The sequence below is a fragment of the Lipophrys pholis genome, assembly GCF_963383615.2.
Source record: "Lipophrys pholis genome assembly, chromosome: 3".
Taxonomy (NCBI): Eukaryota; Metazoa; Chordata; class Actinopteri; order Blenniiformes; family Blenniidae; genus Lipophrys; species Lipophrys pholis.
In genome coordinates this window covers 13,404,391-13,417,987 of record NC_137627.1, presented here as the reverse complement: position 1 = coordinate 13,417,987, position 13,597 = coordinate 13,404,391, and the positions used below count along the sequence as shown (strand labels likewise).

General features: G+C 42.7%; 1 protein-coding gene across 1 annotated transcript; it reads left to right on the top strand.

The window, feature by feature from the left end:
• The first annotated feature begins 1,355 nt into the window (after window positions 1-1,355).
• LOC308107970 (ras-related protein Rap-2a) lies at window positions 1,356-4,247 on the top strand. The gene is made up of 2 exons (XM_080460607.1): window positions 1,356-2,258; window positions 2,784-4,247. The coding sequence occupies exon 1, from the start codon at window positions 1,651-1,653 to the stop codon at window positions 2,200-2,202; it is 552 nt and encodes a 183-aa protein (XP_080316733.1). The 5' UTR covers window positions 1,356-1,650; the 3' UTR covers window positions 2,203-2,258; window positions 2,784-4,247.
• The last annotated feature ends 9,350 nt before the right edge of the window (window positions 4,248-13,597 follow it).

The following is a 13,597-nucleotide window of genomic DNA, read 5'->3' as shown; positions in this document are numbered from 1 at the left end:
AAGCAAGCCAGACATAACACACATTAATTTCATGTACCAATCATAGTTTCACATTATGGAGAGAGCCACTCGTGTCATTAAATTACAACAAAATATTTTTTTAAAAGAGAGATGGTAAAAACAGAGCATTCACCATCATAAAACCTTAAATTCTATTGTCATTGTCATTGATGTGTTGTGTGCTGTTTAAATAAATAAAAAAAAGTAAATCATCCATCCATCCATACACCGGAGAGACAGACAGACAGACAGACAGACAGACAGACAGACAGACAATCCTTGGTGGATGTAATAAGTAGAGAATAAATTGGAAACTTGAATGGGCACTCATACCTTTGCCAACGCCACATTTGTTTGCAGAACCGCGTTAACATCACTAGCATGATAGCCGTTAGCTCGTATTGGTAGGTCAGGTAGCTACATTCCTGTGAAACACTGAGCAGGGAGCATCTCCATGGCAACAGATGCTGATCTCCGTTGATCTCCATGTGGTGCCTCTCTCATCCCCTTCGCATGGGGAACATTTTTCACAGTTTTTGGGGATGTATTCAGAAATGGTTAGCCGTCAAATACGTACATAAAAACCAATAGATAAATAAGCTAGAAAGGGCACTTGGTAGGGTGCATACCTTCGCCAATGCCACATTTTATTGTGGAACCGAGGTAGCATCGCCAGCATGATAGCTGTTAGCTCATATCAGTGTTAACTGGGTAGGTCAGGCAGCTACATCCCTCTGTGAACCACAAAGCAGGGAGCATCTCAGATGCTGATCTCCTTTTATCTCCTCCAGGAGGTGCCTCTCTCATCTGCTTTGTATGGGAAATTTTTCTAACAGTCTTTGAGGATTTATTCGGATCAAATCATCTCTGAAAATGTCATGCAATTTGGGTGAAAAGTTGGTAAAATACATACATACACGATAAATGAATAAATGAATAAATAAATGTCAGACAAAAATATAACCAACATAACCAACTTCGTTAGTTGCCCGACTTCATTGGTTGTTCAACTTTCATTAGCAAGTAATTAATGAAACTGCCCACTTTCTTTGGTCGCCCAACTTTCATTGGCAAAGGTAAATAAAATAAAATAAAATAAAATAAAATAAAATAAAATAAAATAAAATAAAATAAAATAAGATAAATTAAATTAAATTAAATTAAATTAAATTAAATTAAATTAAATTAAATTAAATTAAATTAAATTAAATTGGCGCAATATAAACAATATATCCAGTATATACAATAGTAAACAAGAAGTGTGTGATTGCTGTTGAGCGCCCTGAGCTCTTGTTTCGAAAGTTCAGACCGGAAGTGCTCGTTTGCCGTTATGTGTGTTTTGACTGTACCTCGGAGAGCAGCGGACTCACCGTGGCTACTTGAACGAAAACGGGGGAAGCTCGTCCAAGAACCGGCTGCGCCGTCGTCGGGACCTCAAAATGCCACATTACAATCGCTGAGCGTGGGTCCGAGTCCACCCTATCCACCTCCCGAGCGGCGCGAGCGCGCGGCCACGCCCCGTTCCCACCGACCGGAGCCCGAACAAAACTGCCGGCGGAGGCGCAGCGGCGAGCGGTTTGAAAGCCAGCAGGGCGGCTAGCGGGCGCAGAGCGGAGAGGAAGCAGGACTGTCGGCTGTGCGGGGGGAACCATGAGAGAGTACAAAGTAGTGGTTCTCGGCTCCGGCGGGGTCGGCAAATCCGCGCTGACCGTCCAGTTCGTGACGGGCTCGTTCATCGAGAAGTACGACCCCACGATAGAGGATTTCTACAGGAAGGAGATCGAGGTGGACTCCTCTCCGTCCGTCCTGGAGATCCTGGACACGGCGGGGACCGAGCAGTTCGCCTCCATGCGCGACCTGTACATCAAGAACGGCCAGGGCTTCATCCTGGTCTACAGCCTGGTGAACCAGCAGAGCTTCCAGGACATCAAGCCCATGAGGGACCAGATCATCCGGGTGAAACGGTACGAGCGGGTGCCGATGATTCTGGTGGGCAACAAAGTGGACCTGGAGGGGGAGAGGGAGGTCTCGTCCGGTGAGGGGAAGGCGCTGGCCGAGGACTGGAACTGCCCGTTCATGGAAACTTCAGCCAAAAATAAAACCTCTGTGGATGAACTGTTTGCAGAGATAGTCCGACAGATGAACTATGCCTCGACACCAAATGGCGACGACCAGTGCTGCTCGTCTTGTGTTATTCTTTAAGAAGAAAAAGGACAATCATCAAGTTTTATTCTTTGCTCGGTTTTATGTTTGCAATGGTAAGTTGTTAACCTTAAGAGCTGACATTGCTGTTTTTTGTTTTTTCCTTCTTCTTCCCGGAGACACTTGAAAAACGTTGAACCACATGTTTTAATTAGGCACAGACTGAGTACAGTTCACAGTAATATCGAGCAACGCTAAACGTTTATCTTTAGTGCTTGATCTCTTAAACGCCGCATTAGTTTACTTTGGAAGCCTACAATAGGGCATTAATGCTGCTTTTGTTTTTGAGAGCCATATTGGGGAAGTGTCTGACTCATGGGGCTGAGCTGGAGGGGCAAGCTTTGACAGATTTAATTACAAACAGGGTTGAATTTGTTCATCTACATTGTGAAAGGTTACCAAAAGTTGAGCAATTCCAGCGGTTCATAGTCGGGGATTGCCAAGTTGGCTGGCCTCTGTTGAGCCCAGCTCACATATCACCCATAAAAACAATGTTTTTTCTTCTTTCTTTTTTTTTCTTCTTCTTCTTCTTCTTCTTGCATCGCTCATTCGTAACCTGTCTCCTTTCATATTTGTGGCAGTGTGTTGCAGCGAGTCTGTACTGTTGAGCTCGTCTTCGTGTCTCACCCTGGCCTTGGAGGAAAATGACGAGAGGAATGCTGCAGGGGGACGAGAGGAGGAGGAGGAGGAGGAGGAGGGGAGCAAGTGAGACAGAGGGAGGGGTCCACTCTTCAGGAATTCTGCTGGGTTGGAGTATCTTGGCTGCACGATCGTCGTCCACCATTGATGTCAACACGGCGCCCCGAGTTTCAGCCGCAGCCCTCTCACCAGTCGCAACTGTGCCGCCAATGGGAAAGCAACGGAGAGCTACGCTTAGAGAAACTCGTAAATGGATATTTCTGTATAAGAAGAAGACAAAGAGAGAGTATATTTTGGTAAATGACTGCACAGCCTGGGCCAGGTCACGATTTGAACCCAGTTTGGAGTAATGCTCCACAACACTCCAGATTTTTCTTTTTTTTTTTCTTTCCGAAGTCAGAAGAAATCTATACCACATATCCGGAGGTGGCATTAACGTGTTGAGGGCCACTTTTTTTTTTCTTCTTCTTCTTCTTCTTCTTCTTCTTCTTCTTCTTCATCTCTCCGGCGTCTGAGAGGACCCTAACTGAAGTGACATGGGGACGCTGTCCTGATCGCCCTTGTGTCGAGTGCCTTTCCAAAAACAAATCAGCTGTTCAGATTGAGTGCCAACCTACACGTATCACCAAAACAACCCTTCAACAAGGCAATCCACAAACTAAGGAACTCCTCTTCTGGATAATCTTGTAACGGTGGAGGCCGAAAGAAAGAAAGATAACTTGACTAGGTTTCTTTTGTGAATGGAATTGGTGGTTTTCTGTATGTTTTCTTTTGGCCTTTTCTTCTTTTGATTTTATTTAATTTTTTTAAGACTAAGGTGTTCTCTTTTGCAATGTCTGCTCCAACTGGCCAAACCCTAATCTTGAAATGCACAGGTACTGGATCCCCGCCACCCCCCCCTTTAGACCCGATAACAACACAACAACGCTTACCTTCCAGACCAAGATAAATCGAAAGGAATTCTGTTTCTTCTGTTTATTTTATTGTTTTTAACAGGAAATGTGATGATGTACTGTTGACAAATCTAACCTGATTGTAAGTTTATTTCCAGATCAGCTATTTAAACTGTGGGCTGTCTGTTTTAAAAAAACAAAACAAAAAAAAACGACTTTTAATACAAATTGCATTTTCTAAAAAAAAAAACAAAAACAAATTCCAGTTTGTGTTGTTTTCATTTTGTTTCCATCGGCTTTCCCCAGCACATTGCTCTAGTAGATCATTTACTCTCCCTGGACGAATCGGGTTATTAGAAAGGTCCTCGGCAAAGTTATTAGTTAAAAAAGGGTAAATGTTGATTGTGCGTAAACGGACCGCTGTTTAAACTTAACAAAAAACAAAGTTTACACAAGTTGTTTTGGGGACGTGTGGGTAGCCCACATGCTAACAGAATATAGCATTACATGATGACACTGGTGCAACTTTGTCGTTCCTTCTTTATTTTTGACCAATTCCCCGAGCACTTTACCAGCAAGCTGCACTTGGGTTGGTAGAAGCTGTTGTTTCCGCAAGTCTAGTTCTATCTACCGACCGGCTCGGCGTTCTCAAATCGGCGCGGGTGTGCTTCGGTTGTGAGAACACTGACGCAACATGAGAGAAAGCAGACCGAGGGGTGTGTACGTGTGTCGTGATTAATTTGAAAAGGAAAGAGTGTCTTTTGTTTTGGCCCGCTGCAGTGACGCGAGGGAGTGCGGCTAATTTGAAGCTATACAGTGAATGCGATGCCCTTTTTAACAGCGTGTATTCAGGTTGAATGGAATTGTAGAGTCATCCCTACCTCCTGGACGATCCCTAATTGTAGTCGGCAACACAATGAGAGAAACGCACAAGTATCTACTCAGCAACTTTACGCGCATTAATAGACCGAGCCTGGCGAATGCAGCTCTGTGGGTGGGGGTGGTGGTGGTGGTGGAGGGGGGATGTCTCCTTTCAATGTGTGGGTGTAGCAGTGTTTCAGCTCAGAGCCTGGGCCCGGCTGCAGCGCGTGTGGGTGTTGTGCTGTGATGTGGAGGGGCGGGTGTGACTGAGCAGGCCTCTCGTTCTGTTCCTGTTTACCTACGGGGATTACCTTGCCTCGGCTGCTTGGTGGACCGCGGAATGGCTTGAGGGCGAGCGAGTAAACAAACATAAGACGATTCTCACATAGAGTCCGGTTTTTCTGGTAGCGGACAAGCATTAGGGGTTTTTTTTTTGTTGGTTTTTTTAAGCTGCACCTCATTGGTGTGCTGTGCGATGTTATGGAATGTGCCGTGTGTGTGTCTCATGAGTCCGAGCATATGTGTCTGCCTGTCACTGTGCAGGCCTGTCAGGATATCTGTGCCAGTTAGCCAGTGGAAGCAGTGGTGTCGTATGTATCGGCTGGCTTTGCCCCGCACCATGTGACTGTGGGGTATGAGGACATCGGGGTGCAAGGGTGTGTGACGGGGCAGGTTACTGTGAATATTACACCCAACAGGTGCAATCAAACAAGCGTAACTGGGCATTCATGTCCAAGTGATATGGAGAGTTGTTTTTTTTGACATATTTAAAACAGTGGAGGAAACACGCCTAATCAAATATATGTGTGTGTGTGTATTTATGATGGACCATTATCATTTATGTATAGTGTTATTTGCCAAGTTTGTCTGCATGTGAGAGAACAAGCAGCATGTTCAGACACATTTTTCTCAAGCTGAAAAGACCAACTTCAGGACAAAACATTCCGTTTCTATGTTCTCTGCAGAAGAGCTTCGGTTTCCTGTGTCTGCTGTTCAGCAGTTTGTAGATCCCCCTCAGATCCTCCACAAGCCACGGCCACTTTCCAGCTGTCTTATCTGTGTCAAGTGAGAGTTAATAGCGCGATTCATCAAACGCCTTAATGCAGATTGCACGATTAGTCAAGAGCAACGGGCCTGAAAACTGAACTCTGGTGGAAAAATACAGTAAAACTGCATTGTGGATGAGAGTGGTGAGGGTTTTACAGCTATGCCCTAGTTACTGTAAATGTACACCCTCTGCTGCTTCTGCTGCTGCTGCTGCTGCTGCTGCTGCTGCTTCTGCTGCTGCTTCTGCTGCTGCTTCTGCTGCTGCTTCTGCTGCTGCTTCTGCTGCTGCTTCTGCTGCTGCACTGTTTCAATCTCTTGCTGTGGTATAAACATCTGATAGCAGAAGAATTTGCCCTTTGGAGAGAATGAGGCCTGCCGAGTTCCTGTTTCTATCTATTTCTAAGGAGTGCGAAGGTGAAAGCTTCACTTCCTGTGCTTTTTTTTTTTTTTTTTTTTTTTTTTTTAAATGCAACTCTGAGCGAATAATATAATCATCGATTTATTTAGTTTTAGCTGTTTTTGTGAAGAACTTTGCAGTGGAGTTGTGAATGCGTGTTTTCTGTTGTGATTCACGTTGATGTTGCAGCGAACAGGAAACCGGTGGTGTTCAGGTTTGTAGACGGCCTCAGCCTGTCAGTGGTGGTTGGTCATGGGAGACGGTCATGTGACGCGGTTGCCATGGTTAAGGGGGGTTGGGATGTGGTATGGCTGCTCGGGGTGGCCTTGTGACCTATGGGAGCTTCACTCACTGCTGGAATGGTGACTGTAGGGCGAGGAGAGGAGGGTGTTGGTGCGTTTGATCATTTTTTATTTTTATTTTTTTCCCCCCCATGTGTTGTCAAAAACATCTGCCTCTTACGTTTTTGGGTGAATTAGGACAGGGTGTTTTTAACTTTTAAAGGTAATTTCCACAATGTTACACAACTGCAAAGGCGGAATTTAAAGCTTCAGTTACGCTACATGAAATATTGACTTCCTGATAATTTAGATAAGCTGGAGTGTGTTAAAGTAATGCAGGATGCAAGTTTATATATGTGTGTGTATATATATATATATATATATATATATATATATATATATATATAAAATGAAGCCAGTTGCTCTGACAGGAAGTGTTGCAACGGAGCCAGTGAGAGTGGGTGGTGTGTGTTTGCATTTTTTTTTACATGGGACTTAATCACTATATAGGCTCCTTGTTGAATTATAGGCTTCTCTTTCTCTTCCAGCGTCATCGTGCTATTTTTGAAGCTGTGTTGTGTTCAAGAGAGCGGTTTGCCTTTTTTTTTTTTTTTTTTTTTTCCCTTTTCTGAGCACATGTGCCTCTCATGTACTGTATCTGTCTTTTTCAAACCGTATTACTCCTTCCTTTCCCCTTCCCGGTGTTTATTTTGCCGTCATATCTCCCGACACTCCTGAACGAACACAGAAGAGGTGCATGGCAGAGCCTCTTATGTTTGGTATTGTTCATTTTATTGTGGGTTTCTATTTGAGTGGAGGATTACCATAACAACACAGGAACATCCATGCGCTCCTTGTTTGTCTTATCGTTAAAGGCTGAATGAGTTTTTCTTTTTTTTTTTTTTCTCTCTCTCTCACACACATGAACACACACACATTGCAGTTAACCTACATTGTGCACATTTTAAACCACAGTGCAGTTCAGATTCCTACAGCGGGACTCTGTCCAGGCACCGGCAGCAGAGGCATCGCTCGGCTCCCCTGTTGCTACTTTGCAGGAACAGTGTGGGCTGGATATAACCTGACACTTTCCTCCGTACCCACATCTTACATAATCCATGGCCTTTTATCATATCCTTTAACTGCACTGCGCCTTGAGGTGTGAAAACCTTGTCATACTATTAACAGCAGAGTGTGAGGGGATCTTCAAACGAGTAGCTTTCTCTGGGGAGAGGTTGTTTTTTTTTTTGTTTTTTTTTGCAGCGTGGCGATGTGTCTCTCTGCGAGTGTGGTCTTGACCCTCTCAACTCTCATTATGTGTGCCTGCTGAGTTTAACAGGAGAGCTGCGTCGTGACTGACAATCCGTCAGTTCCTCCACTCGAGCGCTCTCGTGCGAATCGGGGAGTGGCTTGTTCACTCGGCGCTGACTGTGCCAAGATGGGAATGCCCCAGAATTCCTCCCATTCCTGTCATTCCTTCATCTGTAAAGTCTGGACATGTCTTTAGCCTGAAATGAATGAGAGATGGGAGAGCAGAGGGAGGAAATTCATGCCCGGTTTAAGAGTGTTTTTTTGTTTTTTTTCTTGTTGTGACGGATTTCCGTGTTTTGCATTGCATGATCACAAGCCTGATTTCGAGGTTAAAAACGCCAAGAAGTGGCTAAAAAAAGAAACGCAAACAGTGGAAGAATGAGCAACTGTGATGAAGGATAAAAGTGAGAGTGGAGGGTTTGTCTAAACAGGCCTCCAGACACCGCCCCACTGTGTCACAAGATTGATCCCACCGGGCGCACAGTCAAACTGCTCTTTATATCCATCTTTAGATAATCATAGCACAGTTGTGTCGGTTCACACCAGAGCGCCATCCGAGAAGGAAACTAGGCCAGAGAAGCCAGTCAGACACGACTAGTTACTTGCGGTGTCCCTTGTGTGGATTAATAGCTTTTGTTCACCAGTGTCAGTGAGGACGAGTAATGCTTAAGGACCTGATTAGTTAATGAGCTCGGTTACAATCAGAGTTTTAATTATGATGGAGGGGAGGGGGGGTTAAAAAATCAGGTCATGGAGTATATAGTGGTATGACATAGTCTGCAATCGGATCTTGCTTTAGGTATGATTAAATATCTAATTAGTATCTTGAGCCGTCCAGATACATTCTCAAGTCTTCAGACTATTAACACCCTCAATGTCGGCTCTGAGTTCGGCTTGAGTGATTCAAACCCCGCCAGTCACTTGTTCCGCAGCAGGCTTCAGGCGTATCGCCTGCGGTCCCGGGCGTGGCTTCTCACTTGTATGACAAGGCACGTGACCTGCAGGAAGTGAGCGGCCCTCAAATATTATTTGTTTGGAAACTTGTTTGATCACATGCTTGCCTCAATGTTGACCTGCTTGTGCTATTTGGGCGACTTTGAAAGGTTTGGTTAAAAAAACCACAGCGGAGACATGTAAAAGGCTGAAACTACTAGTTGTGATAATGCTCTGAGAGAATTTTTTTTCTTTTTTATAATGTAATAATACCCACACCCCTTAACTACTGCTCACAACACCACAAGAGATCGCTCAGGGCGCAGTCAGCAACAGGCCCGGAATCTGGACCGGGTTAAGAAAATCAGGAACGTCACGAGACACAGAGCCGAACTACATGTTGAACTACTAATACTTGTTTTTCATGACAAACGTCTCACATTTACCATATCTGTGTCTTTAAAGACTTTGGAGGGGTGGTTTCACTAAACTCGACAGTATTGTTTGACTTTGTTTTTCATTTTCTTGCATCCGTTTGCTGCGTCTGTGAAAACCGGCATGTTATCAGACGTGATCCCAATGCCAGAGAGCCACAGGTACATTATAAAAACTTTTCAATGGAGTGGAAAAGTGAAAATTTCCCATCATTTCATTTAAACTTCCATACAATTTAAATTTATTACACACAAACACATTTATTACTCATTAAAAGCAAATTCTTTATTAGGTTTCTTATAAGATCAGTCTTCTATTTTGTTTGTAAAATTTTCTTTTAGTTTATATATTATAGGAAAGAATTTTCTAATATATCTTATTGATTATAGATTATCTTATAGATATCCTTCTTAGCAGCATTTTGTATATACATGTAGAAGTTATTTATAATATATACTCCTGAACTCATAAGAGAAATAAAACAGACCAAAAATAAGACCTAAATGCTGATTTTTCTTAATTCAGACCAGATAAGGGAAACTGGTTTCCCCGTCGGCCGCATGCGACCTTGCACTTTGCAGCCCGTGAGCAAACTTACGAAAAATAATAAATCGTTGGTTTCATGGGTGATTGGCGCACATGTCACCCAGCTATCAATTAAAATTAAAGGGATGTATTATTTGGTTTATTTCAAAAACAATAAAAATAAATGTAAAATGCATTACACCATGAATATAATTAGAGACATATTGTACGATAAACCCTTTTCATTGAAGTAGCTGCCGTCATTTTTCTAAATCCTTGTGGCAGATGTGTCCCCAGATGATTTGTCCCTCTGTTGGTGAGGACGGAGTTTTTGTCCATCGAGACCTCAGCAGTATAAATTCAAGTTTAGAAATATTAACTGTCAAGGTGATTATTTGTTCCTGTTTAATTTACATCTTCTGATCTCTTGAAACAGCAAGAAGGACACAAATCAATACATTGGCATATAATATATTGTTGGGCACTATGTTGAGTATTTGAACTCTATAATAACGTTTCTCTACAAAACAACTTCGTAAAGTGGGCCGTTTTCTTTTCGTTGCTGCTCGTGTGACATTGATATTTTACACAGGTGAAGTGATTTGTTAAAGCAATCACACGAGGAAGTACTTAAAAGTATTCATTTGCACAAAGGTGCTTTCAATTTGTAAATAAGTATAATTACAAGCATGCAACCTTAGTTGTACTTTCCACATTGGGTGAATGATTCAGCGCTTTTTAATGTAGCGATGTCCAAACATACACATATCGAACATTTCTCATCCAAGCTCGCTTATTTCCAATTCACAGCGAGTTTATAAAAACTGACTTGTACTGGGACTCAGCGTCTTTCTGAGTTGTCCTCACCAGGACAGGATGCTCGATGTCAGTGCGATGTGGACGTTGGCCCTCTGGTCAAAGAAATCTGTCTTCACCTATTATACAATCCAGCTTCTGCGGATTTGTGCGCTGTCAAACAAACAGAGTTTTTACGTCTCTGCTCAGCTTGAAGCCTCACCCCCCCCCCCCCCCCGCCACCGTTTTCCTCTCCATTTTTCCTCCCCCAGCTGGTTTAGCAGTTGTCGGGGGAAGAAGGTTAGTGGCGTCATCCTCCGGGGCACCACGCTCGGTCACGTGACTGACTCCCACCACCGTGGTGTTGCACTCCTGTCATCGCAGCGACTTTTCAGCAGTCTGACTAACATGCCGTGACACCCGTGACCTTCTTCCCCCATTTATGGTCAACGTCTTTTCCCAGTTTTTATCTGCAGAATTTCTGTTTGTTCCGTAGATTACTCCGTAACCTCTGATTCCTTCCACCTGTCCCTTCTTTATAAAGCAAAAAATTCTCAATATGTCTCAATAGAGTGCAGGTGCAATAAAAATAAAAAAAAATAAGAATATTGCTGAAATTGTAATGGTTTTGTTAGGTATTTCTACACACATACGAACTAGAAAGGTGGTTAAAGAATTTACATAAGTCGAGGTCGTGGGGAGGTGACACCGATCACAGCAGTCGATACATAAAGGCAGAGTACAGGTCACCAGCGCATCACAGGGCAAACGAAGAGAGACTCGCACACGTATTACCTACAGGCATTTTAGAGTGAACAATTAACCTCAGACGCATGTATTTGAACTGTGAGACAAGCCTTGGATACTCTTACTCTAAGTCAGGTGACCATTACACAACAGTGCAGTTGCATTTTCATGACTCAGAAGCTAAAATGATGAAGAAATGATAGGAAAACGGGCTTAAAATGTTCCGTTTTTGCATATATTGGATCTGATTTTTAAAGAAAGTTTCAGTTTTTTTTCCTACATTATGGTAAACATGAACTTTTCCACAGCATTTAAACTTTTTTTTTTTTAAATCCACCTGTATTATTTATATCTAATTCTTGACAACAGTTTCTCTTTATTTCCTTTCATTTCACCTTTCTAAAAAAAAAATTATTTGTGTGCATTTTAGGTACCCATGTTTTTTTACTCCTTCTGTCTCAATCAATTGGCCTTTTACCTTCTGTGTGGTAAGCATGCAGCTTCATCGTCAAACTTTTCTCTTGAGGCACATTTATGCAACATTTCTTTTATAAGCTGAGTAACCAGAGGGCAGGGAAAAGTACACTGTGGGAGGGAGCCGCTATGAAAAGGAGCTCAAGGTTTTGTCTATAACAGAAAAAGTGTTGTGCCGTTACCTATTTTTTTCAGTTTGTTGTGTTAGTTCCCGAGGATCATATCCCTATTATTGTTCCTGAATGTGGGAATTACATTGCTGACAGAATTACAGTAAGAAATACTTACTTCCCTCTTATCTTTGTAGTGACGTTTCAAGATATCATTAAGCACATCTTGTTCATGATAGAAAAGGGGAAGGAACTTAAATTGTATTTTGATGGCTCATGCTTGATCCTCTTTCGGAAACGGTTACCAAACATGGCCTTGGCAGGAAATGTTGTCACGACCGAACAGCGTGCGGCACGGCCGCCTGGTCACTTAGCTGTCAATGTGTAATTACACAAGCTACCACACCCAGAATGCCAGAGGACGTTTTACACACACACACACACACACACACACACACACACGCACACGCACACGCACACGCACACACACAGCAGCTGGAAGTGAGCGTGACAGTGCAGTGAAGAGAACAAAACATTCATACTGCCGCCAAATCACTGTTCATATGTCACACTCGGTCATTGTTTCATGAGTCACACTCATTTGAACCAAAACTACACGATAACGCGCCGGGAAAGGATAAAAACAGTGTGTACATTCACAATCACATCCGCACGTCCCACTTATTCATTGTTCTCGCATGCACAATAGTCACAGATGGAGCTGTCGTTCTGTTATCGTAAAGATGCCCCACATGTGACCCTCCACGTTGAATTGATTTCTGAGACTTTTGGAGGGGTTTAGCTCTGAGGAAATTGCTCATATCCTGTGTGGAGCTGTGGAAGGGGAAGTCTCCTGTGACACTGGGAATCTCCAGCCTACTGACCTACATCACTGGACTGCCGCTTTGCAGGGTTAAGACAACAAAACACAGCGAACATATGAGGAAGCCATAATTCTATTGTCAGTGGTAGAATGGCTTGTTATATTTTTGTCTCGGCAGAATTATTCATTAAGTTGCAATGAAGAGTATTTCTGTAAACACAATTTGTTTTATACTCAGTGTTTCAGTACATGAACATTTTTTTTTTTATTATTATTTTTGAGGCCTTTCAAACAACGGATCTCCGTTCTCAAGAAACATTCAAAGGTGATCCGGTTTCTCATTTTAAACCTAACAAGTCTTTCCTATTCTCACCAAAATGGGACCAAACATGTGTAGATAAAGCAGGACTGCGTGCAGGAGTGAGTTGTTGTGCATTATAGATATTCTATTGATCCTGAGGGCAAATCAAAAGAGTGCAAGTGTAAAAAATAATCAGGGGCAAGAGTGGAACAACAATCCCACATTTCTCCCCAAGATGCTTGCTGGACAGCCATTCCATAAAAAATAAAAAATGAACCTTATACTTTCAGTGGTTAAGACTTTCCGCATGTCTATATTCAACATACATAGAGCAATATTTTCAACAAGTGTTGGATTTTGATGTAAGTGATTGGCTGTTATGATATACTACATTGGGGACACTTCAACTGAATAAAAGCACCAAGGTGGTTTTTTACTTATATTAAGATGATTCCAAAATGAATAACACATTTGCATATTAAAAAAAACAGTGCAAGAGTAGACACGAACAGCTATTATGACTCAATCTGCTACACTTTCTTCTGTGGCCTATAATGAGAAGGTATGAAGAGACAAACAGCATATGGCATGGGTATGTATGAGACTTAAAACAAATCAATTCATTGGAATTTGCTATATATCTGTTTAGATGTTACAGCCATGTTTAATCTGCGCGTGTAAGAACGTTTTGTGGGAAGTTGGATGTGTGGCAGATGTCATTAGTTCTCGATCCTTGAGAATTACAGGTTAGAGGTTGACGTGACAGTAAGTGCAACTCTGCTCGGATCGTAGGCATGTCTGTCTGATATCTAATTTGAGGATC